The sequence below is a fragment of the Thunnus maccoyii genome, chromosome 15 (genome assembly GCF_910596095.1).
Source record: "Thunnus maccoyii chromosome 15, fThuMac1.1, whole genome shotgun sequence".
Taxonomy (NCBI): Eukaryota; Metazoa; Chordata; class Actinopteri; order Scombriformes; family Scombridae; genus Thunnus; species Thunnus maccoyii.
In genome coordinates, this window is record NC_056547.1 from 1,665,058 (window position 1) to 1,693,049 (window position 27,992).

Below are 27,992 nucleotides of genomic sequence, written 5' to 3' on the forward strand. Positions count from 1 at the left end.
TGAAAAGATTAGTTGATTGAGTAAAGAATATTTTTAAGAAATTGATTATCTTTGATCCGTTTGATCCTTTACGGGATGTTATGACAGTTTCAGAAATAAAAACAGAATAATCTGGTTGGTCTGAATGAAGGCAGAAGTTCTCTGGAGCTTCAGCTGAAAGGAACGCAGACCGAAACCTGTTTCTGGTGATGAACCTCGGAGGCATGAGACTCACATTCGTCTCACTAGCTGCTCGCGACACAACGCAGCACATACATGCTGTAGCAGACACATCCGTTTATACCTGTGAGGTGTTGAAACGTGAAATGCACGGCAAGAAGTTCATGTCCTGTGGTGTCTGTAATTACTGCCGAGGAATGTTTCTTCTTTGGAGGATGTTTGTTTTAAAGTTGGTTTGTGTGTGTGTAAAACCTGCTGGGTTGGAGGATGGTCTTACATTACGCCCTGAAGAGTTTCTGTGTTGTGGATGATAGTGGAGGGAAAGGGGAGGGAGGGAATTTGAATGATTGTTTTAATTTGATGACTCAGGGCGTTTGGAACATTGAAACAACACAGTTTGTTTTCAGTGTGATGTCACCAACATTACATTTACTATCAGTATCAGCATGTTTTATTTACTTAACCGTTAACTTCACACAAACCTGAAAACAAGAACTATAAATTTAACACTAAATCCATTTTTTTTTGAGTAAGTAAATGATCTGTACACTGTTAACGTCAGTTCAACTAGCCTACTACTAATACTTCAGGCATAAATCTTTAAGATTGTTGAAGTTCTTGTTTGCTGTGGTGGAAGTGATTTAATAGCATTCAGACAGACAGTCAGCATGGTCTGATACAGTAGACTGACCCAGAGCAGAAGGGATGGAAACACTTTACACCGTTAGATCAAACAATTGGTAACCAAAAGGTAGGGAGGGTGGGTGGGGCGCTGCATTCAGACAGGATCAAAAAGGTCTAATTCAGCAGGGGTCAAAGGCAGGAAAGACGCACAGTTGGCATCTTGTTGATCAATGAGTTGTTCCCAGACATCACTTGATTATCACCTATCTATTCATGTCAAAATCTTAAACAGTAGCAGCTCTAAACTACCATCTAGAGCGTAAATGATGGTGTAAAACAGTAAAACTCAGGTTTGGTCTGGTGTGAATAATAACCAGTGTTAAGTTTCTCTTTAAGATTTATTTATCATCATCTAGTTTTACTCCCAGAACTAAAGGATCCGTCAATAAAAAAAAACAAACAAACAGATAACAATAAATCAGCCGTTTTATAACATAAACAGATTTTTTTTTTTTTTTTTTTTCTTGAGACCACGTGACATTTAACAGCTGAAAAATCAACTCTGGTGCAGAAACTTTGATGACAACACTGTTTCCAAATGAAGTCAAACCTCTGTTGGCATTTCTGAACTGCAGTTTTTTTAGCGGTCAACATAAACATCAATGTCTGCAATAAGCTAATATCGGCTGATATATCGGTTTAACTGTTTGAAAATAATATCAGACTCGACTTCTGTGTTTTGAATTTTGATGGTGGAACCAGCAAAGATGAGATTTAGTTTAGTTTGAATTAGTTTGTGATGATTTGATTAAATGTGATCAGGTTTTCACTGGAACTATTTCTTTAGTAAATATGATGGAAAATGCCTCAGTGTGTTGTTTAAATAGATTTTTTTTCAAATCTTTAAGAACCACAAACTAAATATCTTCCGCCATTTCCATTATCTTCCATTATGTCGATGTATATTGATGTCAGTCTGAACGTGACTTCAAACTGTCCCGCTGCCTTTAACGTCATACTTCTTTCATCTTTCTGAACTATTTAATTCATTATTGTCCTCAAGTACAATTTAGTATGTTGAAGTAATCAAATTGAATCAAAAGTTATCAATGTAGGAATCAAAAAAGGTCAAATAAGATCAAAATGATTAAACAGAAAGTATTTAAAGCTCTTCAGACATGTTTTAAATTATAAAGAAATACTGATAATTTTTGTCTAATGTAGGTTTTCTACAAAAAAAGTTCAATTACCTCGTTAAAATTGTTAAAATATCTGATCCTTCTACCTCATGAAAAATCTCTAAAGTTTAACTGTTGGTCACCAGATTTCTCCTCCTTCACTGTAAAGTTCATTCTCAGCGTTCCACATCACACTTCTGTAAGTTGAATATTGGACCCAGACTGTCACTGTCACAATTCCTGCTCGTAGGTTTCACCCCTTAAAATCAGATTTTCAATGAGTTCAGAGAAACTTTCCACTTTTCAACAGATGAATGTGAAAACAGACTCTACTGTCAAACTCTTCACAGTGAAGCTCAAACATCCAACTGAAGGAACGAGAAGAAAAAACGTGTTCTCGAGTGCAGAAGACTTTAAGTTCACAGTATAATATTGTGGAATAGAAATTAAAGTGTCTCTCTACCACCTCCGTGTTCACAGAGCCCATCTCAGGTGTTAAAATCACTGGTCCGACCGCTACTCTCATCGCCGGCAACAACACGGCCAACCTCAGCTGCCAGGCAACGGCGGGCACCGTGACAACCAGGACCTGGATGAAAGATGGCAAGCCTCTGACTGCCAGCAGCCGCCTGGTGTTCTCCGCAGACATGAGCTCCATGATGATCAAACCTCTGCAGAAGGAGGACAACGGAGAGTACACTTGTGAGCTCGCCAACCGCGTCACCACCGAGAAAGCCTCCTACAAGATGGTGGTCAACTGTGAGTGTTCATTTTGCTAAGAGACCTGAATATGTATTTGTAAGCGTTTATGGTTCTGCATTGTGAAGGCTTTACAGGCGTGTGTGTTTGTTTTGGCATTGATTCGGTTTTATAGCACTTTTATTGATGCGACTCATTCAAAAGTCCATAAAACTGCTTCCGAATTCAGATAAACAGAAAGAAGCTTCTTTGTAACTATGTAATAAAAATTAATAGGTAAACAGACAAATATGAATTCACTCAGATAAGCTGCATTTAGAATCCTTTATTGCCAAATGACAGTTAGAGGAATTACATCCATCTTGTTACTGTACATTTCAAATGTAAATGTTTTTTACAAAAACAGATAAGCATAAAAGTAGAGTGGTGGAAAGTAGATAAGTACATTTACTCAAGTACTGTACTTAAGTACAATTTTAAGGTACTTGTACTTTACTTGAGTATTTCCATGTGATGCTACTTTCTACATTTCAGAGGGAAATATTGTACTTTCTACTCCACTACATTTATTTGACAGCTTTAGTTACTTTTCAGATGAAGATTTGACACAATGGATAATATAACAAGCTTTTAAAATACAACACATTGTTAAAGATGAAACCAGTGGTTTCCAACCTTTTTGGCTTTTGACGTCTTACAAAAAGCAGTGTGTAGTCGGGGTCACATTTCACATGTCTATGAGTTGTTAACAGCTCCACCAAATAGTGATTTTTCCCTCTAAACTTCTCACATGCTTTCATTTCAATAAATGTTCAAATGATCCAATATTTCAGCAAAAATCAAAGATTAGAGAAAAAGCCCAAAAACTGAAAACAGATCTGTGTATCAGAACTTTGTTTTTTCTTCTTTCCTCTCCCATTAATCATCTCACCACCCCTCAGATTTATCTGCTGACCATTTTGAGGGGCCCGACCCCTAGGTTGGGAACCACTGGACTAAACTAGCTAACTGTATATAAAGTAGTTCAAACTAGCTCCACCTCCACATACGTCTGTATCTCTAAATATAAAACTGCAACCAGCAACTGAAAAGCTTAGCTTAGCATAAAGACGGCTAGCCTAGCTCCTTACAGGCTAGCTGTTTCTCTCTGCTTCCTGTCTTTATGCTAAGCTAGGCTAACCATGTCCTGACTACAGAAGAACTGAGTCTTGTGTCTTTGGGGGAAAATGCAGGTTCCCTGTTGCCAAATTTATGTTTGAATTTGTCCTTATGAGTCTTTGAGGCAGCTGAAAATGATTTTTTTTCTGTTATCATCATCACTCAATGTTTTTTTAGTGAAACAATTGTGACTCCAGTAGCAGTAAATGTCAAATGCAGCGTATAGGCTGTTGTAAGTCGAAGACCGGCAGACACATAAAGTCACTTTGATTATATTGTCTTAAAATAAAAGCTTTCCTTTTGTCTCCAGACGGTCCTGAACCAGCGGAGGTGAATGGTGAGGATGCCGTAGAGGTGAATGATCCAGTGAAGATGGAATGCGCCGCTGTCTCCGTCCCTCCCGCCACCTACATCTGGAAGTTTAACGGCACATTGACCAAAGTCACAACAGCCCAGTATGTCATTGAGAAGGCCGTTTACAAAAACACAGGAACGTACACGTGTGAGGCGCGCAACTCCGTCACTGGCAAGACCACCACAAAGGCCCACAACCTGTCCGTCAAAGGTAAGAACTACGTCTCTAGTCTGTTTCCTTTAAAAGTCTAACAAGGCTCCAGACTATCAGTCGCAGAAATACATGGACAAGATGTACCGAATGAAATGCTTTGATGCATTAATCACTCGACCCAAAGTCATCAAAGTCATTTCCTGTACAGAAGTAGACTGACATTAAATACAGACGCTTTTATTACAGTCAGGGCTAAATGCAGCCTGACTGATACATTCATATTGTACCTAATACCTATATATATATATATATATATATATAAGGTTTGCTTTATTTGCCTGTAACATGCAGTAATGAATGACCGTAAATGGCAGCTTATATTCCTTTCTTAGTCTCTGTGAAAGCAAAAGTTGCAGTATAGACGTCCTAGTTTTCCTCTGGTGATTTTTTTCATGTTGCAATGTGTCTTTTTTATTGTGTTGAATCTTTAAAATGATGCATCATATAGCCCGTCATGTGGGTATAAGTGTTAGTGATCATTTCACAGCAGCTATGCTTCACTCACCAAACCACAGTCTACCATCAGATCAGGGCATGTGTTTATTTCCTCTCTGTGGTTTCTGTTCTGAGAAATAAAGTTGCTCTTACACATAGCGGCATTTCCCACATGGTGTCTCAAGGTCTGTTTATTTATTTGCATTAACATTAAAAAAACTGCTGTTTTTGTTGATTTACAGTGTGCCAGAATGCAAATCCCATTCTGATTTCCTCAGATGTGATAATGATTTTTTATTCATATAAATGTGACACCTCTCAGCAGGAGATACACACATTAAATCATGTTGTTTATGTTGTTTTGATAGAGGAGGGAGCGCTGGATGAAGGTCTCTCAGATGGAGCCATTGCTGGAATAGTCATTGCCGTCCTCGTCGCCCTGGGGGCCGCTATCGGCTTGATCATTTACTGCAGACAGAAAGTACCGTAAGTACCCTGCGTTTTGATATCTCTCTGAGACATTCATCTGCTGGATTGCAGAACACGTCGTCTCGTTTTTGGTGTTCAGCTCAACTTCCATGTATGTTCATGGCTGAAAATGCTTATGAATGCAAGCTCCTTCTTCATGTCTAGATTTCAGCCATATTTGATGTTTAACATGTGATTCTGGAATTAAGATTTCCCTTCTATGGACCTAGAGGAAAAGAGCACCAAGAGTTTCCACATACTTTTGGCAAATGATAGAAAGGAGTGTTAGTAGAGTTTCTTTGCAGGTGTTTTCTCCCTGATTTCATGCTACAGTGTTAAGGTTTCTATCTGTGTGTTATCTGACCCTTTTTGTCTGAGTCTATACGTGTGTGTGTTTCTGTATCATATCTCTTGTTTTCTCTGTATGTCTTGTCAACCACTTTATGACCTTCTAGGAAATTCTCCTCATTCTTTGTACATCTCGGCGTCTTGCGACATGTCGGAGTAATGTACACACACACACTCTGTAGGGCTGCCACACCCTCCGACACTGTTGCAACTAACCGTCACGCTGTTACCACAACTCACTGCTTTACCCCCTTCAGAAACGCTTGTTGTCTAAAAAGAAATGTCTCTAAACAGAGCCCAGTTTCATGAGTCTACAAGGTGTCTTTTTTTGCAAACGAGCAGCACTGAAAACGATGCCTCAGGCAAGTGCTGACAGTGTCTGTCTTATCATTACAAGCTTGCATTCTTTTGTGGAGAGTTGAAGTGTTTCTTAAATCAATAAAACTTGTGCTGTCAGAAACTGATGTGATTTGGATTCAAGTTATGAAAGAAAGAAAGCAGATGCCGTTGATAGGAGAAGGTCATAGACATACTGCCAAGAAAAACCATGTTCCTATCAAGTTGATTTTGACAGTCCTAAAAGTCTTTTTAGATATTTTTTACTCATTTGCAGCTTAAATCAACTTGTTTTAAGAATTTTCTAGAATCACATCTGAATTAAAAAGCATTTATAGTTCTGAATGTCATCCTTTGAAGATGTTCAAACCTTCATTCACACCTTTACACACCTGTGTGAAGTGGACCTGGCTGAAGTATACTGAGGTGTTGATGCAAATCGTCACACTTGAATCAAGAAAAATGACCCTCCCACAACATTATGTGACTCATGATGGAGAGTTTATGAAAAGGATCAAAATTGATGTAGCAGAACTGAGATATCACCCTTTTAATTACAAGCCAAAACCTTACGCCTACATTACCCAAAATGCAACTGGAGATTTCGGTGTGTTATGCTAGTAGCGGCTAATGTAGCCTGGAGCTGCTAGCCTCCAGCAGAGATGAGGAGCTACAGAGGTCTTGTAGTCTTCGGCCCCAACCGACACTGACTCAACTGACATCACTTGAGGCAGGTTATCAGATTTCTCACCGCTCTCTCTGGAGGCGCAAAAAAGTTTTATACGACTTTTTTTACACAGAGAACACCTGGAAACATACTTTCAAAGGTCAGTGGAGTTCACCTTTAAAGCAGCAGTTGCCACATTGTCACATTAAGCAACAGAGTGCCACGAGCTGCAGCAGATTAAATCTTTTCACACCTGAATGACAGATTATTCCCAAACAGCGGCAGTGATGTAATCGCTGCGCCACATCCTGTGAGATTTCAACATTCTCTGGAACACAACAGGATGCTGCCATCCTGAAACAAAGAACAAACAGATGAGTCAGTGACAGACTCTGACAGGACACAACACTCTTCACTGCAGGAATTTGAAACCAAAGCTTTAGCCGCCCTCACACACACTTGGTAAAACAGGAAATTCAAATCCACAGACAATTATCTTTTAAAGGACAGATTCAAAGTGTCTTAAAACAACAGTCAGGTGTCCATATGAACAGTGAATCAAGTGGATATCTGACACATTAACAGTCTTTTTAGCATCAAATTCCCTCTTTGTGTTTCCTCGGACAGTGTTTCCCTGTTGAGCTGCGGTGGAAGTATAGTAACAAAAAGAGGGACTTTGGCACTAAAAAGACTGTAACGTTGAAAGATATCTACTTGATTTGACTCATTTGGACGCTGAAGCTTCACTTTTAAATACATTTTTGCACAGAAAGAGGACTGTGGATTTTGTCCCCCATCACTTCCATTGTAAGTGCATTATGAAGGGATATTCTAATGGTCAGTATGAACAGGAGGAATGATTACAGCAAGAAAAACAGGTTTCATATTCATTTGGGCTCCTGACTGTTGGTTTAAGTCAGACTTTAGGAATTGTGAACTTGTCCTTTAAAGCTACCTGTGAGGGAAATGTTGAGTGATTTCCTTCTTACTCTTCTACCCCCTTTTACACCTTCTCCTCCTCCTCACCTTCCTCTTTTCCTGGAGCTCATGTTGAGCAACACCGTACCTTTCAAGTAATTCAGTGGCATTTATGAAATTTCTGGCTTTATTCTCAAGATGAAGAAATGAGCTGAAATACAACAATTGAAACCCTGCAGTAACAAAAACTTGCGCAAATCAGTGTGCGGACAGCCTCACCTTTTCCTTTGTTGCTGCTTTTTTGCAATGTTTCCGCAATATTTGACCAATATCCTGAACTTTCTCTAATGTTAACCAAATGCAACAGAACAGAACAACAGAACTGCTTCAGGCAGGTAGTTTGTGAAAAGAGGAAACGCTGTTTGCCTCCTGTTGTCTCTGCAGGTGTGAACCTTAACTGTTCCCCTTTAACCAAACGGTCCCCCCCCCCCACTTCTTCACCTGCTGTTGGAGGATCATGTGATGCGACAGGGGTCATCAGGTACCAGGTAGAATACGTGTTCAGCTGTGAGGTGCCTCTCAGGGCCCTGGGGCCTCGGGTTGACCGACTTGTCTGTCCCTTCATCATTTTGTGTTCATCGTCGCTGTCGACAGTGATAACAGGAGGCTTTTGTTCAGCGGTGGGCTTCCATGTTGTTAGTGTTTTCGGAGGTTTCAGAGGACCAGAGATGACCCAGATTCTTAGACTGATATCTGTGTGCCACTTAGAACTGAAGACGATGGTTCTGGATTGTTTTTAGATGTTTGAAGCAAACTGGAAGCTGAAAGAAAAGTTAGTTTTTTAGATTGTCTTTTTTTTTTGCCACAGTAGCATCGTGACTCTATGGATGTTGATTTATTGGTCCACCACTCGACATCCTCGGGCATGAATCCTGCGGACTGTTGTGATCCTCTGGCTTTTCCTCTAGTGCCACCATGAGATGTTTCTTTATTGAAACATCTCAACTGCTATCGGATTGATCGCTGTGAAATTTGATACACACATTCATGTTCCCCTCAGGATGAACTGTAATAACTTTGATTCTCTGACTTCATCATCTGGTCAAAAAGTCACTTTGTTCAATTCTTTAGTTTATGACCAAATACCTTCAAAACTGATGACATTCCCATCAGCCTCAGCTGTACTTTGTGTTTAATGCTAATTAGCAAATGCTAACACACTAAACCAACATGCTCTCAGTCTTGTTTTATAAGCCGACAATAATGAAACAGAGCTGTTTTTTGTGCGGCTGAAGTTGAAGTGAAGGAGTAAGAAGCGAGTTAAAGACAAAATAACTGAGTCAGACAGAAAAAAGATGAAAACAGATCAGGAGGAACAACAGTCAAAGATGGAACGACAAGGAAGATAAAGTTGTAACTATATCCTTCCTCTATCTCCAGACATTAAGATGCTTCGGTGTGATAACCTGCGCGCGCACAAACACGTGCACACACACACACACACACACACACACTGCCATCAGCAGTGTTCACAGCAGAGATAAAAACACTGCTGACAGATGGTTGAAGCACAGTCGTAGGTTTTGCATTATTGCAATGTTTGAATCCACCAAGAAGCTGTTATTTTGTGTGTCTGATTTTATTTTGACTATATGTATTTGATCTTTGTGATCAAGGACGTTTACAGCGAGTAATTCTCTCATTTTCAGGAATGTTGTGATCAGTTAAATACTAAAATACTCCAAAACAGATGCAGTCTCTTTTTCTTTTTTAAAGCAACATTTTATTCATTTTTCCCCCCAAATATAAACAGAAAAATAGCAAAACATGACAACTTCATTATCAAAACTTCATTGCACATAACACTAACAACAGAACAGACCAAATATATAGAGAGGTGAGCCAATAAGTCGCCCAGTAGATCGACAGAGAATCAATCTGCAACAATTTTGATGGTTGATTGATTGTCCAAATCATTTTAAAAGCAAAAATGCTGCAAAAATGCTGCAAAAATATGTTCTCTAACTCCATGCCCCAAATATAAATACTGGCCAGTTGTCTCACACTTCTACAGTAAACTAGTATCTTTGGGCAAAACAAGACCTCAGGAGACATCACTCAGGGCTCCACACCAGGCAGTCCTGATTACTTTCTGGCATTTTATGGACCAAAGTATCAGCCAACAACGCAAGAAATCATCAGCTGCAATTCCAAAGATAAAAGTACAGTCAGGTAACAATACATTAGATTTAATTTGCTGTTATAGCATATTAAGTATATTAGTTCTACAGTTAAATCACCAATGTTTAAGGTGTTTTAAACTTCAGTAAATCCACTGTGAACTGTGCACTTATTGAAAAATAACACACGACATGGATGTTTATCCCTGCAGAGTGTATTATTGTTCATAACTGCACCAATCAAAGTAGATTATCTTGTTTACATCATGGACACTCGATATAAATCTCGTTTATTCTGTTTTTGAGGGAGTGTCTTTGTCAAACTGGGAATAAATATGAATCCTGTAACAAGTAAGAGAAGCTGAAGTGAAACAAGCAGCCTTCTAGCCACAGGTTTTCATTTCTTAAACACGGCTTAAAAAAATGACCTCATTACACAACAATGTTCCTGTCCTGAAGGTCTGAAGCTGAAACCGGTTCTCCACAGGGTTCAATAACACACACACACCTGCTGTACAGCAGCATGGGAGAGCAACGCAGACGTGTTTCACAAATCAAAATAAAGATCTCGTCCTCTGATAATTCAACCTGAGCCCGTATGATGCTTAAAATGAGAAAAAGGAATTAGTAAGTTCAGCAGCGGCTGCAGGTGCTGACAGGAAGTTTGGAGGAAAAGCAAAGTCTGGACTTGTACGACAGAGAGAAAAGCACCTGCCCAGTCCAGGTCTTAGAAAGGAGAAGATTTAACTGATAACATCAGCAAACCGTCAGTTCATGTGTTTATCAAAGATCCAACATTTACACACAAGTTCTTCACTAACATGAGCGTTCTTGCACTTAAAACAAAGGACGCCGCAATGAAGTTCATTTATTTTTAGATATATATACAGTATTGATTAGTCAATCGTCAGAAACGTAGTTGCCCACTGTTTCGATAATCAAATTATCGTTTTGAGTCTTTTTTTTAAGAGAAAATGCCCAAATTCTCTGATTCTAGCTTCTTAAATGTGAATATTTTCTGGTTTCTTTAGTCTCTATGACAGTAAACTGAATATCTTTGGGCTGTGGACTGTTGGTCAGGACAAATCAAGACGTTTCAGGTTTTATATTGGTCTTTGGGAAACAGTGATTGACATTTTTCACAATATTCTAACATTTTATAGTACAAACAACTAATCGATTAATCAAGAAAATAATAATCAATAATGAAAATAATCGTTAGTGATATAGTATTTGTACTTTTCACAGAGCTTTACTGCCTTATTGTATAATTTATGCTCATTCTAGTGTCTTTTTAGTAGAATATTAACTGGTATTAAAAATATGTTTTTACTCCAAAAACATGCAGAACAGGTAGGATACTTTTTCAGCCCCGAGTTGTGTCTGCAGGTTTCATTTTCAGGCTGCATACAGCCCCGACAACCTCCAGCAGTAAAGCAGCCTGAGAGACCAAACACAGGGTTAAAGGCCCCAAAAATCATCCCACCTGCAGGGTATTTTCACTACAAAGGAACCTGTAAATTCAGTGTCAGGAATGAATGGTTCAAGTTTAAGTCCATCCTGTTTTGAGGGAGTTGTTTAGTGTACTTAAGATAATAAGATAAGAAGAGAGGTGAAACCCGGGGCTAAAAGGTACGATAAACACTCACTACTGCTTGTTGAACATATTAACATTTTTATCAACTCAGATCTTCTTTCATGTAGATTTTGACATCACATTATTGATGTATTTGTTAATAATTTATGGATTATTTGTTTTTGTTTTTGAGGATTTAATCAGTAAGTCAGAGGGTCAGCAGGATTCATCCTTTGAGAAACACGAATATCTCTGAAAAATTTGATAGCAATCCAATGAACATTTGCTGAGATATTTCAGTCGGAACCAAAGTTTTGTGCCGACCGACCTCCATAAAATCCATAAAACAGACTGAACAGGCTGGTGTTCAGTTTCTCAGCATCTCAGTTCAACGTCACTGAGCTAAAACACAAGACAGGAAGTGAGAGCAATGTATATTGAGTACATGAGGAAGTAGAACAAGTCTTTACGTCTTCAGTTCTGCGTTATCCGGGATTAAAGCGGTCTGTGTGGGTTTCAGTATTTTGGAAACACAGTCGGACTGCATTCCTTCACTCTCAGCCCCGCTCACCGCCGCTGTCGATCACAGCTCCACCTCCCCCTCTGTGACCGGGGGGGGGGGGGGGGGGGGGGGGGGGGGGGGTTCAGGTGTGTGGCTGCATTCATTCATTCAACATCACAATCCTGAAACAGTTCATACTGTTATTCTCTTAGGAGATCAATCACAGGCTTTGATCTCAAGCACATTATAATTAACAGGATTTAGGATGAACGTGATCTCACCTGCAGCGACAGGTACTTTCACTACGGAGGAGCCTGACAATTCTGCGTAAGAGATAAATCATCTTTGAGTTCTCCCTGTTTCTAGGGCATTATTTAGTCTGCTTGAGATAAGATAAGATATACTTTATCGTGCCCTCAGGGAAATGCATCTCCAGATATACTTACTTAGAAACATCCTTACAATTATTTATTTATAAAAATGTATTTGTTTTTTATTGGTGCAATACAACATAACAAAAAGACACAGGAACATGAGACAGGACAGAACATACAGATGTTAAGACCAGACAGCAGGACGGTAGGGTTGGGAAGACTAATGAGTAATAACAAAGAAAGAGGAAAAGAAGGTAGAGAGAATAATAAATAAATCTAATAATAATGAAAATGGAAGATGCAGGCGATTTGTAGGGTTGTAACTTTGCCAGGCAAGACCCTCGGTCTGCATACCGGGGGGGAGGGACCAGAGGGCAGGATGGCAGGTCGACCCCAGATATAAAAATACATTTAAGAGAAAGACAAAGTTCATATATTCAACAAAAAACACACACAAGGAACCTCACTCCTCAGGAGAGTCAGTCTGCCTTTATGCTTACATGTAACCATGGTAACTGTACACAGCAAAGATGGTGGCAGCTGGAGCCTTAAAATGCTTAGAGGACATGGTCTTAAGGTGCAGCCCAGACATGTTAATATCAGCAGAGAGACTCATCAACCCTCCGACCTTCATCAGTTTGACTGTTGGAGATATTTGCTTGTTTGTAGCTGGAGGCGAATCAGTTACCCAGAATGCATTTATACATTTATACAGTTATACAGTTATACAGTTATACACTTACACAGTTATACATGTATACATTTATACAGTTATACAGTTATACATGTATACATTTATACACTTACACAGTTATACATTTATACATTTATACAAGTATACATTTATACAGTTATACATGTATACATTTATACAGTTACACATGTATACATTTATACATTTATACAGTTATACAGTTATACATTTATACATTTATACATGTATACATTTATACAGTTATACATTTATACATGTATACATTTATACATTTATACATTTATACAGTTATACAGTTATACATTTATACAGTTATACAGATATACATTCATACATTTATACATCTACACATTTATACAGTTATACATTTATACATTTATACATTTATACATTTAACACAAACTTTGAGTTTAATCTTGAAGGAAAAACGACTTGCTTCACCCTGTAATTTAGCTGATGTCTTCATTCTGTGATGTTCTGTAATTCAATGAATGGACTCCAGAGATAAAAGCTTCATTTTGAAATAATTACAGGGAAATGCTGCATATAACATGAGAACTGAATATAACATGAGTACTGCTGGTGATTTCCATGTTTTTTCATGTTGTTTGAATCTTTCAAAACCAGGCGTTAAGTTAAAATACACGCTGTTCTTTTTGATCCAGTTTAATCAAACATTTAAGAGAAAACCGGTCGGACGTCTTCTGCACAGTCATTCAAACTTATCAGTGACGCCTCCTTCTATCTGCTGCACTTAATGTTCAGGAAAACAAGCTGCCAGCTGGGAAAACCCGCTCACATCACACCCCTCACTGATAATTACATGTTAGATAATGAGGTTTTTTTTTTTTTATTTTCAGGCTCCACATCTCTCACACAACATTACATTAACTCCAGAAACAGGTGACAAACACGCCACTGTGATCCAATGTGTGTGAAACATGAGAGACTTTCTGCTGCAGCTTGTTTCTGGTTGATTTTAGATTCATAAATAAAAATATTCTGGCTGCTTCAACGAGGTAAAACGTGAAAACTTAGTTTCCAGTTTCTCCTGAAGTTTCTTGAAAGCAGCATCAAGTGTTTTAGAAACAGTTGAGATCATTTAAGTGCTAAAATTTTATCACCTCGGCCTTGGTTTCAGCGGTGTACCTGAAAACGGACGTCTGACAGGAAGTTGAGCAGCGGCGAGGGCGAGGCCTGTTTCTCAGAGAATGGCAGGAATGTCACTGTCATGTCTGCACTCGTCTTCTTCGGCTCATGTTTGTGTCGCTGCTTCTTTATCTTTCTTCGACCCTCCGGTTTCTCTTTTACTTTCTCTCATTTTATCTGATTCCGTTTCTATTTCTGTCTTTCTCTATAATAAAACCACGATGGCCACATCCTCTTCACGCTGTCATGCTGCTGTAGTTTGTAACCAAACACTTAAGACAGAAAGAAGTGCTTTAAAGAAAATAAGAGAAGAAGAAGGCGGTTTAATAGGTGCAGAATCAAGAATGAAAGCTGATTGAAAAAGACGATCTTTGTGTCATCAAAAGGAATTAAAGTGAGACAGTCAGAGAACAAATGGTGCATTCTTTCTTTGATAAAGGTGATCTCATAAGCAATAAAACACACCTGTCTCTGTTCGTTACACTGCTGCAGCCTCACTTGTTCTGGTGTGACTGGTGACTAATGTTAACTGAAGTCATTATAACATTTTACCTGCTTATGTTACCGTTACTAACCTTTTAAAATGATCTCATAATTACCAGCAGCTGCTATATAGGCTCACTATGAATAATATGTGTATAATATGATGCAAAACCCTGTTTATGAATATAAAAAGGGCTCCAAATAATGATTATATATAAGGGTTAAGAAGTAAATGACTTAAACAATTAATCAAGTATCACTTTTACTTTCCTGATGGTCAATGTGAGGCAAAATGAAATGACTGTGTAGTTATTGTCACAGTTTACCAGGAATTTCCCCTTAAAGCATCTAATGAATATTTTAACAGTCTGATCTGTCAGTGTGTAACGTGTTCGTAGTGATGAACCTACAGAGAATTATCAGTGACTCTGCAGCTCCTCTCGGCTTTACGGAGCTTTATAGTGAGTTTCAGCTCATTGTTTATCTGTCCGGCTGCAACTTTTACTGACTTGGTTCACTCTCAGCGTCTCATAGCGTCGTTTTGGGTTCTGCAGCAGCTGTTTGCAGAGAAAAGGCTCCAGATATTTCCCTTATAACAGAGCTAAAAGAGAGAGAATATTGGACTTACATTCACCAGGTGGACAGAAACACGACTCCAAATAATGATGATGTTGCGTCATAACTGCTGGATGTGGAAATAAGTTCAACATTTCAATTTAAAAGGTGATAATATGTCAGAGTTGTGGTCACTACTTGTTTCTGATGAAAACTGGTGAACAAGAAATCAGTTATTGCAGGTTTAAAGATATTCAGCACCCCAAAAAAATCCTCCGAATGAGATGAATTTCAAAGCATCTATAATGAACCGGGAGGAAAGTTTCTCTCTTTGTTGGACGCTGCAACAAAATCAGAGTTTATTTCCGCTTTTGTTGGAGTATAGTCTATAAAAAAATAAGAAAATAGGGTGTTGGAAGACTGCAGGGGCTCAACAGAATAGCAGCTACGTGTTATTTTCTCCAACAGCAGCTCCAGACAAACAAACATGGCTCCTCTCTGGCTGCTCTGTCTTCTCGCCGCTCTGTAAACACTTCTCTGACGATGTGCTGTAAAACAGATAAATAGCTGCAGGGCAACATGTCAGAGATGACAAAGTCTCTGTGTCCTTTATGTTTTACCTCTCTCTCTCTCTCTCTCTCTCTGTGTGTGTCTGACCTTTGACCCCTTTATGCTGTAACTGACCTTATTATACACACTCTGAGCTATCTACTTCTCGATGGCTGATGTTTTGTCTGTCGCTGCTCTTATCAGCAGCTGAAGTATGTTTCACAGTTACTGTGATAAGATTGAGAGCTGCAACAAAAAGGATTTTTTTTTTTTTTAAGATGCTGATATTTACTTTGCAATCTGAACCTGAATCAGTCGAAGGGTTTTAGAAAAGTCAACGCTGAGGAGGACAAATATTTAGTAACTGTCGAATACGTCAGTGAGTTAAAGTTGAGATTAAACTCTGCAGTGTGGAAGATATTCAGCGTTTCCTCTTCAGGAAATATAAAAACAGAAAGTAAGGATTCATGTTCACAGTTTCACGTTTATTTATGAAGATTTTTCTTGGATGTTTTGTTCTTTGTGTCATTTTTCTTTTTACGCCTCCACGCCGGAGACAGCAGTCTCATTGTCTTGTGAACATAATGTCTACTTCAGGGGAATTTCTTCAAATTTGGTACAAACATCCACGTAGACTCAAGGATGCACTGATTATAATTTTGTGGTGAAAGGTCAAAGCTCAAGGTCACTGTGACCTCATGTCCGTCCCATTCTCCCATGAACGCGATATCTCAGGAAGGCTCGGAGGGACTTTCCACACATTTGGCACAAAGATCCACGTAGACTCAAGGATGCACTGATTATAATTTATGTGGTCAAAGGTCAAAGTTAAAAGGTCACTGTGACCTCGCAAAAACACATATTTGACCACAACTCAAGAATTCATACGTTTATTATGAGAAGATTTCACACAAATGTCTAATAGGATAAAATGAAGTGATGACATTTTATATCCAAAAGGGCAAAGGTCAGCTTAAGTGTGGCATCATAATGTTATTTAACACCATAACTGAGGACCAGAATGGGAGATTGTGACCATATTGTGACCAACATACTGAACTGGTTCCACCATTTAACTGTGGTGGTTGTTTAGATCTGCTGTGCTGCTGGTTGAAGATGTTGAAGAATGTGTAGCTTCTCTGCAGCAACATCAATATCTGAAGCATCGTCTGCTGTCATGACGACAACTTTATCTTCTATCAGAATCAGTTTTATCAGCCAAACATGAAGACATACAAGGAAAATACACTTAATATTAAATTCCTTCAAAGTCTTCATGGATGTAAACTGAAACTTGACTGGTTTGTGGAGGCAAACTGCCAGTATTTCTAGTTAATCTGACTGTATGTGTCAAAGCAACTGTCTCATTAACTTCCTTTATTTAAGTAAAAGTAGAAATACTGTCATAAAAATGCTCCAACATAAGGAAAAGTCCTGCGTTCAAAATGTTACTTAAGTAAAAGTACAGAAGTATTATCAGCAAAATGTACTTAAAGTATCACAACTAAAAGTACTCATTATTACTGACATTACATCTGCATTTATCTCTAAACTGACACTTCAACCTCTAGCTTCCTGCACTCTCCAGTAGGGATGTGCAGAGGGACCAGTATTTGTATTTGTATTTGTATTTGTTGAGACAGCAACATTATTTGTATTTGTATTCGAATAAAATTGGACAGAGGCTTAAAAATCCTGTTTTTGTTTTCATTACGCCTCTAATTATAGAAAATTAAAGTGTTACAATAAGTGTTCATGAACAAACAGACACAGAGACAGCACTTTGTGGAAAGGAGAAGGGGAACAACAGGTTATGGAGAGTCCCTTGAAAGTAGTTAGCGTGTGTCAGTAGCTCAGCTTTATCTCTGGGGAACACCCCCGACTCCAGGACTGATGTCCAAATTAGGAAATGTGCGTCATGTAGCAGGTGGATGTGACGTTTTTTTTTTTTCTTCCAGAAAACAAATAATTTTTAAAATATTTGTATGAAACAAATATTGGTATTAAACCCACTATTTGTGCTTTGCCGAATATTCAGGCACACTCATACTCTCCATGAAATGAATATTTACACTCTGAGTGCTTTCAGTATTTACACGTGAAGACGTTGAAACTGTGAGCAAATGTACATTTTATTCTCAAGATTTAGTGTTTTTTTTAATACATTTTCTTTCTGTGTTATTTGGTTGTTGATCTACTGTAGTTGTGTGAGTTTCTTTCATATCTGAAAAAAGTGCTGAACTTAACATTTTGACGGGATGTTTTAGACTCAGCAGCTCTTTGAACGTTTCTGTTGTGTAACTTTCAGCTCCGTCTTCATACTTGAATCATTACTTCAACCTGTAAGACCTTTATACAGATTTCCTTTGTTATTTTAACTTCATAACAGGGAAACTGGGTGTGAGATGGTTTGAACACTGAGGCTCTGAATCAACGTGTGTGTGTGTGTGTGTGTGTGTGTGTGGGATGAGATTACATCATGCTGAAAGTATGTGAAGGAAATCAAGATGCTGTCAGACCGACGTGTCAGCAAAGTTCATCTCCAAACTAGAAAGTATTCACCTGAAATTAACTTTTCAACATAATGCAGTGAGTCCAGGTTGTAGTTGGTGATGATATCAAACCCCATCTATCATTAATAAAAACATGTCATAATATCAATTTGTTGCTATGAGTTTATGTCAGTTTTTTATTTATATTTAATCTGATTTAAATTGTTCGTACCAGCTGAAACCATGAATGATGTCACTCAGCTGAAGCTCGTTCTCTACTAATCGCTGTTTTCTGTTTTTTGTTCTCAGGGTCGAGTCACCGTACTAAAGAAGTTCCTGCTTTCTGCTGGTGAGTCTCTCTGATGACTTTACTCTTTTAAAATGTCATTTCTGTTTGTTTGGGACGAACATTTACAGAAAATACCAAGAAACTTCACAACCATCAAGTTCTAACAAGAACAGTTAATGTCACTATTAGCTATAACGATTAGTCGATTAATCGATTAGTTGCCAACTATTTTGATTATCGATTAATCGTTTTGAGTCACTTTAAAGAAGAAAATGTCCAAATTCTCTGATTCCAGCCCCTCAGATGTGAATATTTTCTTGTTTCTTTAGTCTTTTGTTTCATTTTTCACAATTTTCTTTCGCAACTTATCAGTTAAACGTACAATATGTAATTTCAGCCGCTAGGGGTCTCAATCAAAACAATAACAAAAGACAGAGTGTGATGACGGTGTGAAGTAGCAAGGGATCATGGGAGTTGTTGTCTTCGTCGTTAAATAACCAGCTTCACTGGGATAGGATTACTCCAGTGTTCATTGTTCAGGATGTTTTTATCCGCAGAGGTCTCCTCCTCTCTAAAAACAAACGTACACGCAGATTAAAATCGTTAAAATACTAATTAAAGCTGTTTCACCTAAAAAAATCAATATTTCTCTGACGATGTTTGGTGACCACCGGACTTCCTGGAGGGGCTGTTAGCCGAGCTGCTGCTAACGTTTGTCCAGTTTATTTCTCTGATAACTTAAGATCCAGACGTCCAATGACTAAAATCCTTCTTCCGGCTAAAAGATATAGTTAAAAACCACCTAAATTTATCATGAAAATGTGTCTTAAAACTGAATAAAAGTCCATTTATAACAGTTTGTGTGGAACAACCACAACGCCGATGTATTATCTTGTATGTGTGTAAGTTACTCTTTGGTAGACGCCATTGTAGCGGACAAACACAGCGCCGCCGTATGCATCTTGTGCGTGTTTACTCTTTGGTAGAGGAGGTATGACGTCATCGACAGGCGACCAAATGAAACGGTCCGTTACTTTGATTAAATTACAGATTTCTCTGGGTTTGAACATTGTTGGAAACATTTGGGATAATGTAAGTACACAACTCAACAACATATATAACATAGGTCTAGTTGTTTTTACACATTTTAATGTGGAATAATTACATATTATAGCTTTAATTGAGAAAATAATCTGCAGATTAATGGTTAGTTGCAGCCCTGGATACTATATATATATATATAAACCATGAGACCATGAAAGATTTGGCCGTACTGTGTAATATTCCTTTAATATCTCTGCTTATATGTTCATATTCTGTGTCAGAGTCCTGCAGGTGAAACAAAGGAAAGAAGTTAAAGAACTGAAACTAACTTATTGAATATTAAACGTCATTATTCTCCACATCACAACGTCTCAGTCACAGCTCAGTCTGTACTTACAGACAGCTCTCAAACCACAAATGAAAAAGGAAAACGGAAGACGTGTTTGAACCAGGAACTGTTTTTCAAAGGTGGATTCACCGGTGAGGGCCGTTGCTATGGTTACCCTCAGTTTAACATACCTCGAGCTCTTTCCTCTTGTGGTCTCTGAAGGAGCTTGTGGTCGTCGGGGACAGTACGGTGTCTATCTGTGTGTGTGTGTGTGTGTGTGTGTGTTTTTGTCAATATACGGCAGCCGGTGTTGAAACAGCAGCTACAAGGTTGTCTCCACTCGGTCGAGCAAACAAAACCCGCAGGGTGTGTGTGTGTGTGTGTGTGTGTGTGTGTGTGTTGAAGTATCTATATGAGCAGTCGTGTGTGTGTGTGTGTGTGTGTGGTTTCGAGATAAGACTGTTGATTTAAAGCGGAGTCACAGTGAGTCTGTGTGTCTGAGCCCTGCAGCAGGAACAAGCATCTACTCACAGCTTCAACCTGCAGCTTCTCAAGTGTTTCTGGGAAATTGTTTCTGTTTTCACAAGATGACGCATCGTGATCCTGGACGACAAAACATCAGAAGCCTTTGAAATGTGTTTGTCAGTGAATGCAGAGCATCCGTAGTGTTGGAGGCGACTAAAATCTGGTGCTGAATTGACTAAGTTTTCATTACAATTTCAATAATCTACGGAGGCTCGGAGGAGCCAGAGAGCAAAAAAAATAATTTGTGTCCTCAATTTATCTGTTTTGTGTGTTCACCTCTCAGTTTGTTCTCGATGTGCTGATGTGCATAGACGCAGGAGCATGACAGGTTTTACAATGAAAAAGTATCCTGTAGAATACGTTTAAGGGATCTCAGAGATAACACAGTGTTGTGCTTAAAGTATATCCTCATATCTTATTCCAAGATCAAAGTAAAACCTTATTAAATCCAAATGATCCACAGTGAGGCTGTTGGCAGGCTGAGAGAACAGCATGAGGGGGAATTCTGCACAAACAACTACATCGAGAGCTCAAATTAGCTCCCGGGCTCCGTAATAATCAATTATCAAGTTAAAAAAAAACATTTTCAGAAATGCTTTTCCTGTAAATCTCACAGCTGTAAATTCAGTTCACATTGTCAAAGAGAAGAAACCATAGACTGTATAAAAATATGGACGTAGTTACCGTGACGTCACCCGTTGGTTTTTGAAGCTCAAAGCGAGCCGCTCCGGCCGTCGCCATCTTGGCAGCGCGTGACGCTGCTTAACTCCCAGCCAATCAAAAATGGGCAAAGAGGCGGGGCCGAATGGTTGAAACAAGCCACCTAGCGGCTGGCGGACCTGTCACTCAAAGCAGCCATGTCCTTCATTATGCAGAACTTTACAGCTTAATTACATTTAAACGGGTGAGTTATAAAAAAATTCACCCCCCGTACAGTTGTCATGAAAGAGGAAATTAGCTACAGAGACCAAAACCGTTGTTTGTACCAGGCTGTAAACATGTTTATTTCTGTTGTAAAGTTGGACATTTTAACATGGGGGTCTATGGGGATTGACTCACTTTTGGAGCCTCAAGTGGTCGTTTAAGGAACTGCAGTTTTTGGCTTCATTTTACAGTCCCGGAGGTTGCTGCTTGGAAGAAACGCAAAAAATTTGAGAAAATCTCGAAACATCACAAAAACATTTTTACACTCGGCTGCTCTTTTAATGATCTCGTCGTGTTCTCGGCTGGTTAATTAACGCCACCGTCTGTTTGATAAACCAACTCTCTAATATTTGTCAAATGAAAATAAGCATTCATTCTAATTTTCTTTTGCTGATATTCTGGAAATCTGTGTGAAAAATAACAGAAAGTAAAACATGTATGCACAATAAAGATAGAATTGATTTTGCTGCCTTCATAATGGAAATAACTGGCAACGTTTTCTTCTCTCTCTCTCTCCAGGAGATGCCGGCCCAAACATCCGACCGTTTTGTTTCCCATGATCCCTCTGTGCAGCCTGAGGACGCTGCAGTTGGATCCAGCTGGTTTCCTGTGAAACCGTCTGTCTCTCTCTCTCCTGGAAACCTGATTTAACCTGAATGATGGATTCTATCAGAGTTTGGATTATTATCTGGAATCTTCACTGTTAATCTGATTTTAGCTTTTTTTTTTTTTTAGCTTTTTTTTTTCTTTCATCCCCTCCACCATCACTGGATCATCACCTGCCCTTCCCTCCTTTTCTTTCACCTGGTTTTTTTTTTTAACAAATGTCATCGTTCACCCTTTGTCTCACCTGCCGCTTCCTTTGGGAAACTGAAAAACACGGAGAAACTGTGTGCGACGGAGACATTTCCTGGACTAAAGCTGATGGACTGACGGTCACGATGAGTGACTTTCTTTATCCTGCTGGAAACCTGAGGAGGATTTCTTTAACCACACACACACACACACACACACAGCCTCAGTGATCACAGGCTCAGAGGCCACACACGTAGAAGCATCGAAATATGAATATCTGAAAAAGTTTTTTTTTTTTTTTGTAATGGTTTGATTTATGTCACTGTCGTCTCCAGGCGGGTGGAGTGCATTTTTGGAAGCTTCTCTGTGCTCGACAGTGTTATAAGAGGAAGCTTTGATCCAAAATACCTCAGTTTCTTCAGTGCTCACCACTTTTTTCTAAAAAGTTAGAAACATGTCGCCAGTTGAGATTATTTTTTTTGAACTACAGGACTTCATTCCTCATTAACGTTTCCTCTGTTTCTTCCCCTCTCTGTCCGGCTGCTTCCTTCATGTTTCTCTGGTTGTTTCTCAAAGTGCAACACAAACAGTCGACTCCGCTCAGCTTCAGGCTTTGCTAAAACAAACAAGTCTACTGTTGTTTAGGGCTTTATTTGCTTAATTATTTGGTTATTCAAAATCCACATTTGATGTTTATTCATGCAGCGATGCTCTCTTTTAATGTCTGTTACAGAGTTAAGAAGGCAAATAGATCTTTATTCACGGGAGACATTTTTGATTCGTCATAGCAGGTGGAACTGGTAACATTAACGATGGTACTGGTGAACCATCGTGCACTATAACTGGGACATGAATCTGGGGAAACTAAACGGGATTCAACCATCGTTAATGTTAGTGTTTGCACCTCAAAATGTTGGTGGTTGCTGCCAAAAAACTACATGGAGATAAACAGGAAAGAACGACATGAGTGTATTATTTTTCCATGTTTAAACACCAGTCAGCTAACTGCTAACGGAGCCTAAAGCATCATTACTGTTTCCATAGTTACAGTACCTGCAGTTAAATATACAGACGGCACTGATTTAGAACAGAGGTGAACCTGTCTTAGATGTGAATGAGTTTAAAGGGATAGTCTGGATTTTTTAAAGTGGTTTTGTATGAGCTATTTATCCATCGTCAGTGTTTTACCTGCAGTAGATTTGTGTCGACACGCTCCCAGTTTAGAGAAGACAGAAGAACTGGTGCGGAAGATGATTAATGTGCTGCTGTAGATGAGAGCAGCAGCTAAACCTGCTTTACCCACCTGAAAGAATCAATATCAGTTTAAAGGTTTCACTATATTTAGAATATTTTCACTGTTTTCCTTGCCGTCAACCCTTTTCTTTGGCGCTACATTTACTCCACCACAGAACTTCCGTATGCCGCGCGCTGTATTACACTGCAACAGCACGTTTTAACCCAAACAGCTGATCTGTGATGTAATACAGTGCGCGGCATGCGTAGGAATACAGTAGTGCCGAAAGAAAGGGCCGACGGCAAGGTAAGATGGAGAAAATATTCTAAATATAGTGAACATTTAAACCGATATTGATCTTTCAGGTGGTTTAAATATGTTTTGCTGCTGCTTCCGTCCACAACAGTTCATCACTTAACTTCCGTACCGGTATTCCCGTCTGCTTCTCCAAACTGGGAGCGTTCCGACTCAAATCTCCCGCAGGTTAAACACTGACTATGGATCAATACTTCATACAAAACCACTTCAAAACATCTGAACTATCCCTTTAAGTGGCTGTCTGCCAGCCAATCAGAAGCAAGAATGAAACATTTTTAAGTCCATTCCTGATATATGGGACCAGAACTGATCTGTAAACATGAAATTAAAACATTATTCCAGTTTTCTCTCATGATCTTTGCTGTGACTCTGGCTTTCGTCCAACTTTTTTCCCTCCTCGCTTTTCCCTCCTTTTTCCTCCCCCCCCCCCCCCCCCCTCCCCCGCGCACTCCCGGTCCAGGATCCTCTTTCTGTTCCTGTAAATCTTCTTACATCTACGTCTTCTGTGGAAAAGCATGAGAGTAGGAGGTAAAAGGACAAGTTTGGACACGCAGGGACGAGTCAGCGAGGTGAAGGTGAAGAACAGAGAGAGAAAAAAATGAAAGAAAAAAAAAGGGCGGGAAAGTGTTTGTGGGCAGCGACGTCGTTTGAGTTTTGGAGGGAAACTTCAGGGCGGTGCTACTGACTTTATAAAAATCTTTATTTTGCCATAATTGGATAGAAGTTGTTTGAAATGAAATGATATTTTTGCAGGTTAACAATAAACCTTGATCTCATCTGAAAATGTCAGTTTTTGTTCTATTTGAAGTTTTGCTTTTAGACGGATCACATATCTTTATGAGTATTTTCTTATCAAATTCTTGAGCTGGTTGATGATTTTTTTTTGTTGTTGTTGTTGTTTGTGTGGTTAGTGGTTGTGTTTGATCTCAGGCTTCAACATGCACTGATCTCCAGTGAGAAAGTATTTATTTTGTTTAGATAACTGGAGCTGAAGATCATCGCTGTTCTGCAGATCACACATTCAAAAGCTTGTTTAGCTTTTTTTTGTGTTTTTTTTTTTTCTGTTTGTGCGTTTTCTGATGAAGACGCACAAACTGAAAGCTAACATTCTGAGCGTGTCGTTTTCAACATATTAATGTTTATAATTTGGGATAACACAAATGACAGAATGTATTAATAACAACATGTAGATATGATGCTTTGTTGTCATAAACGATACACGTTTATATGTTGCGAAGCGACGCGCGCAGCCTGCGAGATAAACTGCCCTCATTGTAAATAATGTTCTACACTGTAAACATTTTATTTTGTGACATTTTTGGAATGATATGGGGTTTTTATTCCTTATGATTTAATATTTTAAGAAATGCTTTGTTTTGTTTTGTCAATGTTTACAGAAATGATCTGGCCTTTTAAAAACTCCTGTAAAAACACTTCAAAGATTTTAAATAAATGTCCCCGAAATAAAAAAAAAAAATCATGTCACGTTTTAACAGCCTTGTAAAGCCATAAAAGTTGTGGAAATATTTTCCTAAGTTTGCTCTTCATGTTGTGTTTTATTTATTAGTTTTTTCCATCATGATTGAAAGATGACATTCAAAACAAGAAACTGACCAATCAGAGTGTGTGTGTGTCTGCAGACCGTCCAATCACAGAGTGAGGCAACGGTTTGTTTTTTCAAATTGTTGGCTGACTGTCTGCACACATACCTCGCTCTGTGTGTGTGTGTGTATGTGTGTGTGTGTGTGTGTGTGTGTGTGTGTGTGTGTCGTAGTGAGCCGAGGGGGTTTTTCTGTCTCTCCTCACCTGCCGCTCCCTCATCTCGTGGTGAAAATCATCCGTCTTGACAAGTCATTCCACAATTTTTCTAATTTTTTTTTTCTTTATATAAGCTTCACAGAGACTTTAAATGACTGTGTGGACACACTGTGGATTTTGGCCTCCATCACTTCCATTGAAAGCACATTTGAAGGATCTTTTAATATCCAGTATGAACAGGAGGAATGATTACGGCGAGGAAAACCTCTTAAAATAACACAATTATTATTTACTAAGTGTAGCGACTACAAAAAATGCCGCTAAGAGACTCAGTAGGCTCTTATATGTGACACGTCCATACAAAACCATCCTGATGTCCACATGACGTTTTACTGATGTTTTATTGAAAAAATAAACAAAAATGAAAGAGTCTGACAAGCAGCTGTTGCACAAAAAGTATACAAAAAATGCGATCTGACTGTGAAAATAAAGTGATGAACAGACGATGGTGATCATAGTAACAATGGCGACGGTCAACAGAAAACATCAGAGCTCTACCAACTCCCTTTTTCCAAAAACTCCCGCCACCACCTAAGTGAACAGGTTAAATAATAGGAAACCACACCCATGTGTCAAGCAACGTAAGTGACGCAATACGTGATGCCCACGTCAATATATAAACAGAAATAACAACATATTTTGTCTCCTACACTAAAAGTTTTACACTCAAAAACTGATATGTCGTCACATCTGGATTCAAATGTTGCTAAAGCCTGAGTGGTGAAAGAAAGCATGTGACTTCACCTTTTCCCAGCAGAGCCACACCCACTTCAAACCAGTCAGGAGAACCAAGCGGCAACCTCCGAGGCTGTAAAATGAAGCCAATGTGGAAGTGTCAAAAACTGCAGTTCCTTGAGTGACCACTTGAGGCTCCAAAAGTGAGTCAATCCCCATAGACCCCCATGTTAAAATGTCCAATTTTACAGTAGAAATAAACATGTTTACAGCCTGGTACAAACAACGGTTTTGGTCTCTGTAGCTAATTTCCTCTTTCATGACAACTGTACGGGGTGAATTTTTTTATAACTCACCCGTTTAAATTTTATTAAGCCGTAAAGTTCTGCATAATGAAGGACATGGCTGCTTTGAGTGACAGGTCCGCCAGCTGCTAGGTGGCTTGTTTCAGCCCGCCTCTTTGCCCGTTTTTGATTGGCTGGGAGTTAGGCAGCGTCACGTACTGCCAAGATGGCGACGGCCGGAGCAAAAACCGCTCTTCAGAAACCAACGGGTGACGTCACGGTAACTACGTCCATATTTTGATACAGTCTATGAGGAGAACACAGAAAAAAACCCACAAATACAGGAATCTGTCATTTGAAATGACCAAAACCAGAAAATGTTACTGTATGTTCTTGTAGGACGTGATTGCTCATAATAAGAAGCTGATTCAGTGATATACAGACTAAAACCTTAAAATCAGTTTTAATGTTCAAACAGACCTTTGAAGATAAAAAATATTCTCTCAGGGTCTAAAACTATCAAACAGGTCAAACTGTGTCTGTCTGCTTTAATTCCTTAGGTCAACGTAACCTCCTGATAATCTTTTTACACCAAAACACCCACGAGATAACACACACACACACACACACACACACACACACACACACACACACACACACACACATACACACACACACACACACACACACACACACACACACACACACACACACCCAGCAGGTATTCACTCTGTTATCTGTAGGAAACATCATCCTGAAGTCACAAAGACTTCATTTCCAAAACACAATCAGAATTCCAAACATTCAATAAATTTATTCAATGAATGAGTCAAAAAACTGTAATTTTGTATAAATATTTACATGTTATCATCTCACTAGTCAAGTTTCCATCCAAATGTGGAGCAAATTTGAACTGAATTTATTTTTTTGAATTGGAAAACATGATGTAAATATGACATTTCTGTTAGTTTCATGTATTGATGTGAGGAAGGTTACAGTCTCCTCATCATCGCTCCACACACATCTGATGTTTTCAGCTCTCCAGTGACGATAAAGTCACATGATTCATGCATATTATCATTTATAAACTCAGTCTGTTAAACACAAGAAAGACAAGAACGAACGAAGACAAAACAACTTTATTGTTTTGTGTCTGTTTGTGTTTCCGTGGTGACAGAAAAAGCCGTTGTGTCTTTTATGAAACCCGGCGTGACGCGTCGGTGACATGTTTGAAGTTTGTCTCAGTGGGTCGACTGTGCTGTGAAAATATGTTTCACATGAGAGTGAATGAGGTTCTGTGGTTTCTATAAACATATGAAAGAGCAGAAACACACACACTCAAAGACAGCGACTGTTTACACCAACACAGCCGTAGAGACTGGTTACACACACACACACACACACACACACACACACTTTTTCAGTGTCAAACACACCAAACCTAATTCATTATTTGAAAAATGTGGTTTTATATATTACTGCAATATTAAATTTTCATGTCTTACTGCAGTGATTCCAGCAGAATTACCTGCATCCGCATATTGAGACGACTATAACAATTAATTTAGTTGTTATTGCATGAAAACTAGTTATTAAACAAGCAGAGGAGATGAAATAGTTCAAAC

General features: G+C 38.9%; 1 protein-coding gene and 3 gene segments (V, D, J or C); 3 read left to right on the top strand and 1 right to left on the bottom strand.

Moving 5' to 3' along the window:
- Window positions 1–24,025, top strand: part of LOC121913164 (carcinoembryonic antigen-related cell adhesion molecule 1-like) — a 35,469-nt gene extending 11,444 nt beyond the window's left edge. The window contains exons 6-10 of the mRNA XM_042435844.1: window positions 2,442–2,720; window positions 4,129–4,383; window positions 5,190–5,307; window positions 18,443–18,482; window positions 21,763–24,025. Of these exons, the coding sequence (XP_042291778.1) occupies window positions 2,442–2,720; window positions 4,129–4,383; window positions 5,190–5,307; window positions 18,443–18,461 (671 nt within the window). The 3' untranslated portion in view covers window positions 18,462–18,482; window positions 21,763–24,025. The remainder of the gene's footprint in view (window positions 1–2,441; window positions 2,721–4,128; window positions 4,384–5,189; window positions 5,308–18,442; window positions 18,483–21,762) is intronic.
- Window positions 1–27,992, top strand: part of LOC121913208 — an 899,212-nt gene that overhangs the window by 67,006 nt on the left and 804,214 nt on the right.
- The window catches only part of LOC121913212, a 747,540-nt gene that overhangs the window by 56,403 nt on the left and 663,145 nt on the right, over window positions 1–27,992 (bottom strand). Inside the window, 1 exon segment of the V gene segment in view lies at window positions 11,886–11,917. Within this exon segment, the coding sequence occupies window positions 11,886–11,917 (32 nt within the window).
- The window catches only part of LOC121913210, a 756,822-nt gene that overhangs the window by 52,927 nt on the left and 675,903 nt on the right, over window positions 1–27,992 (top strand).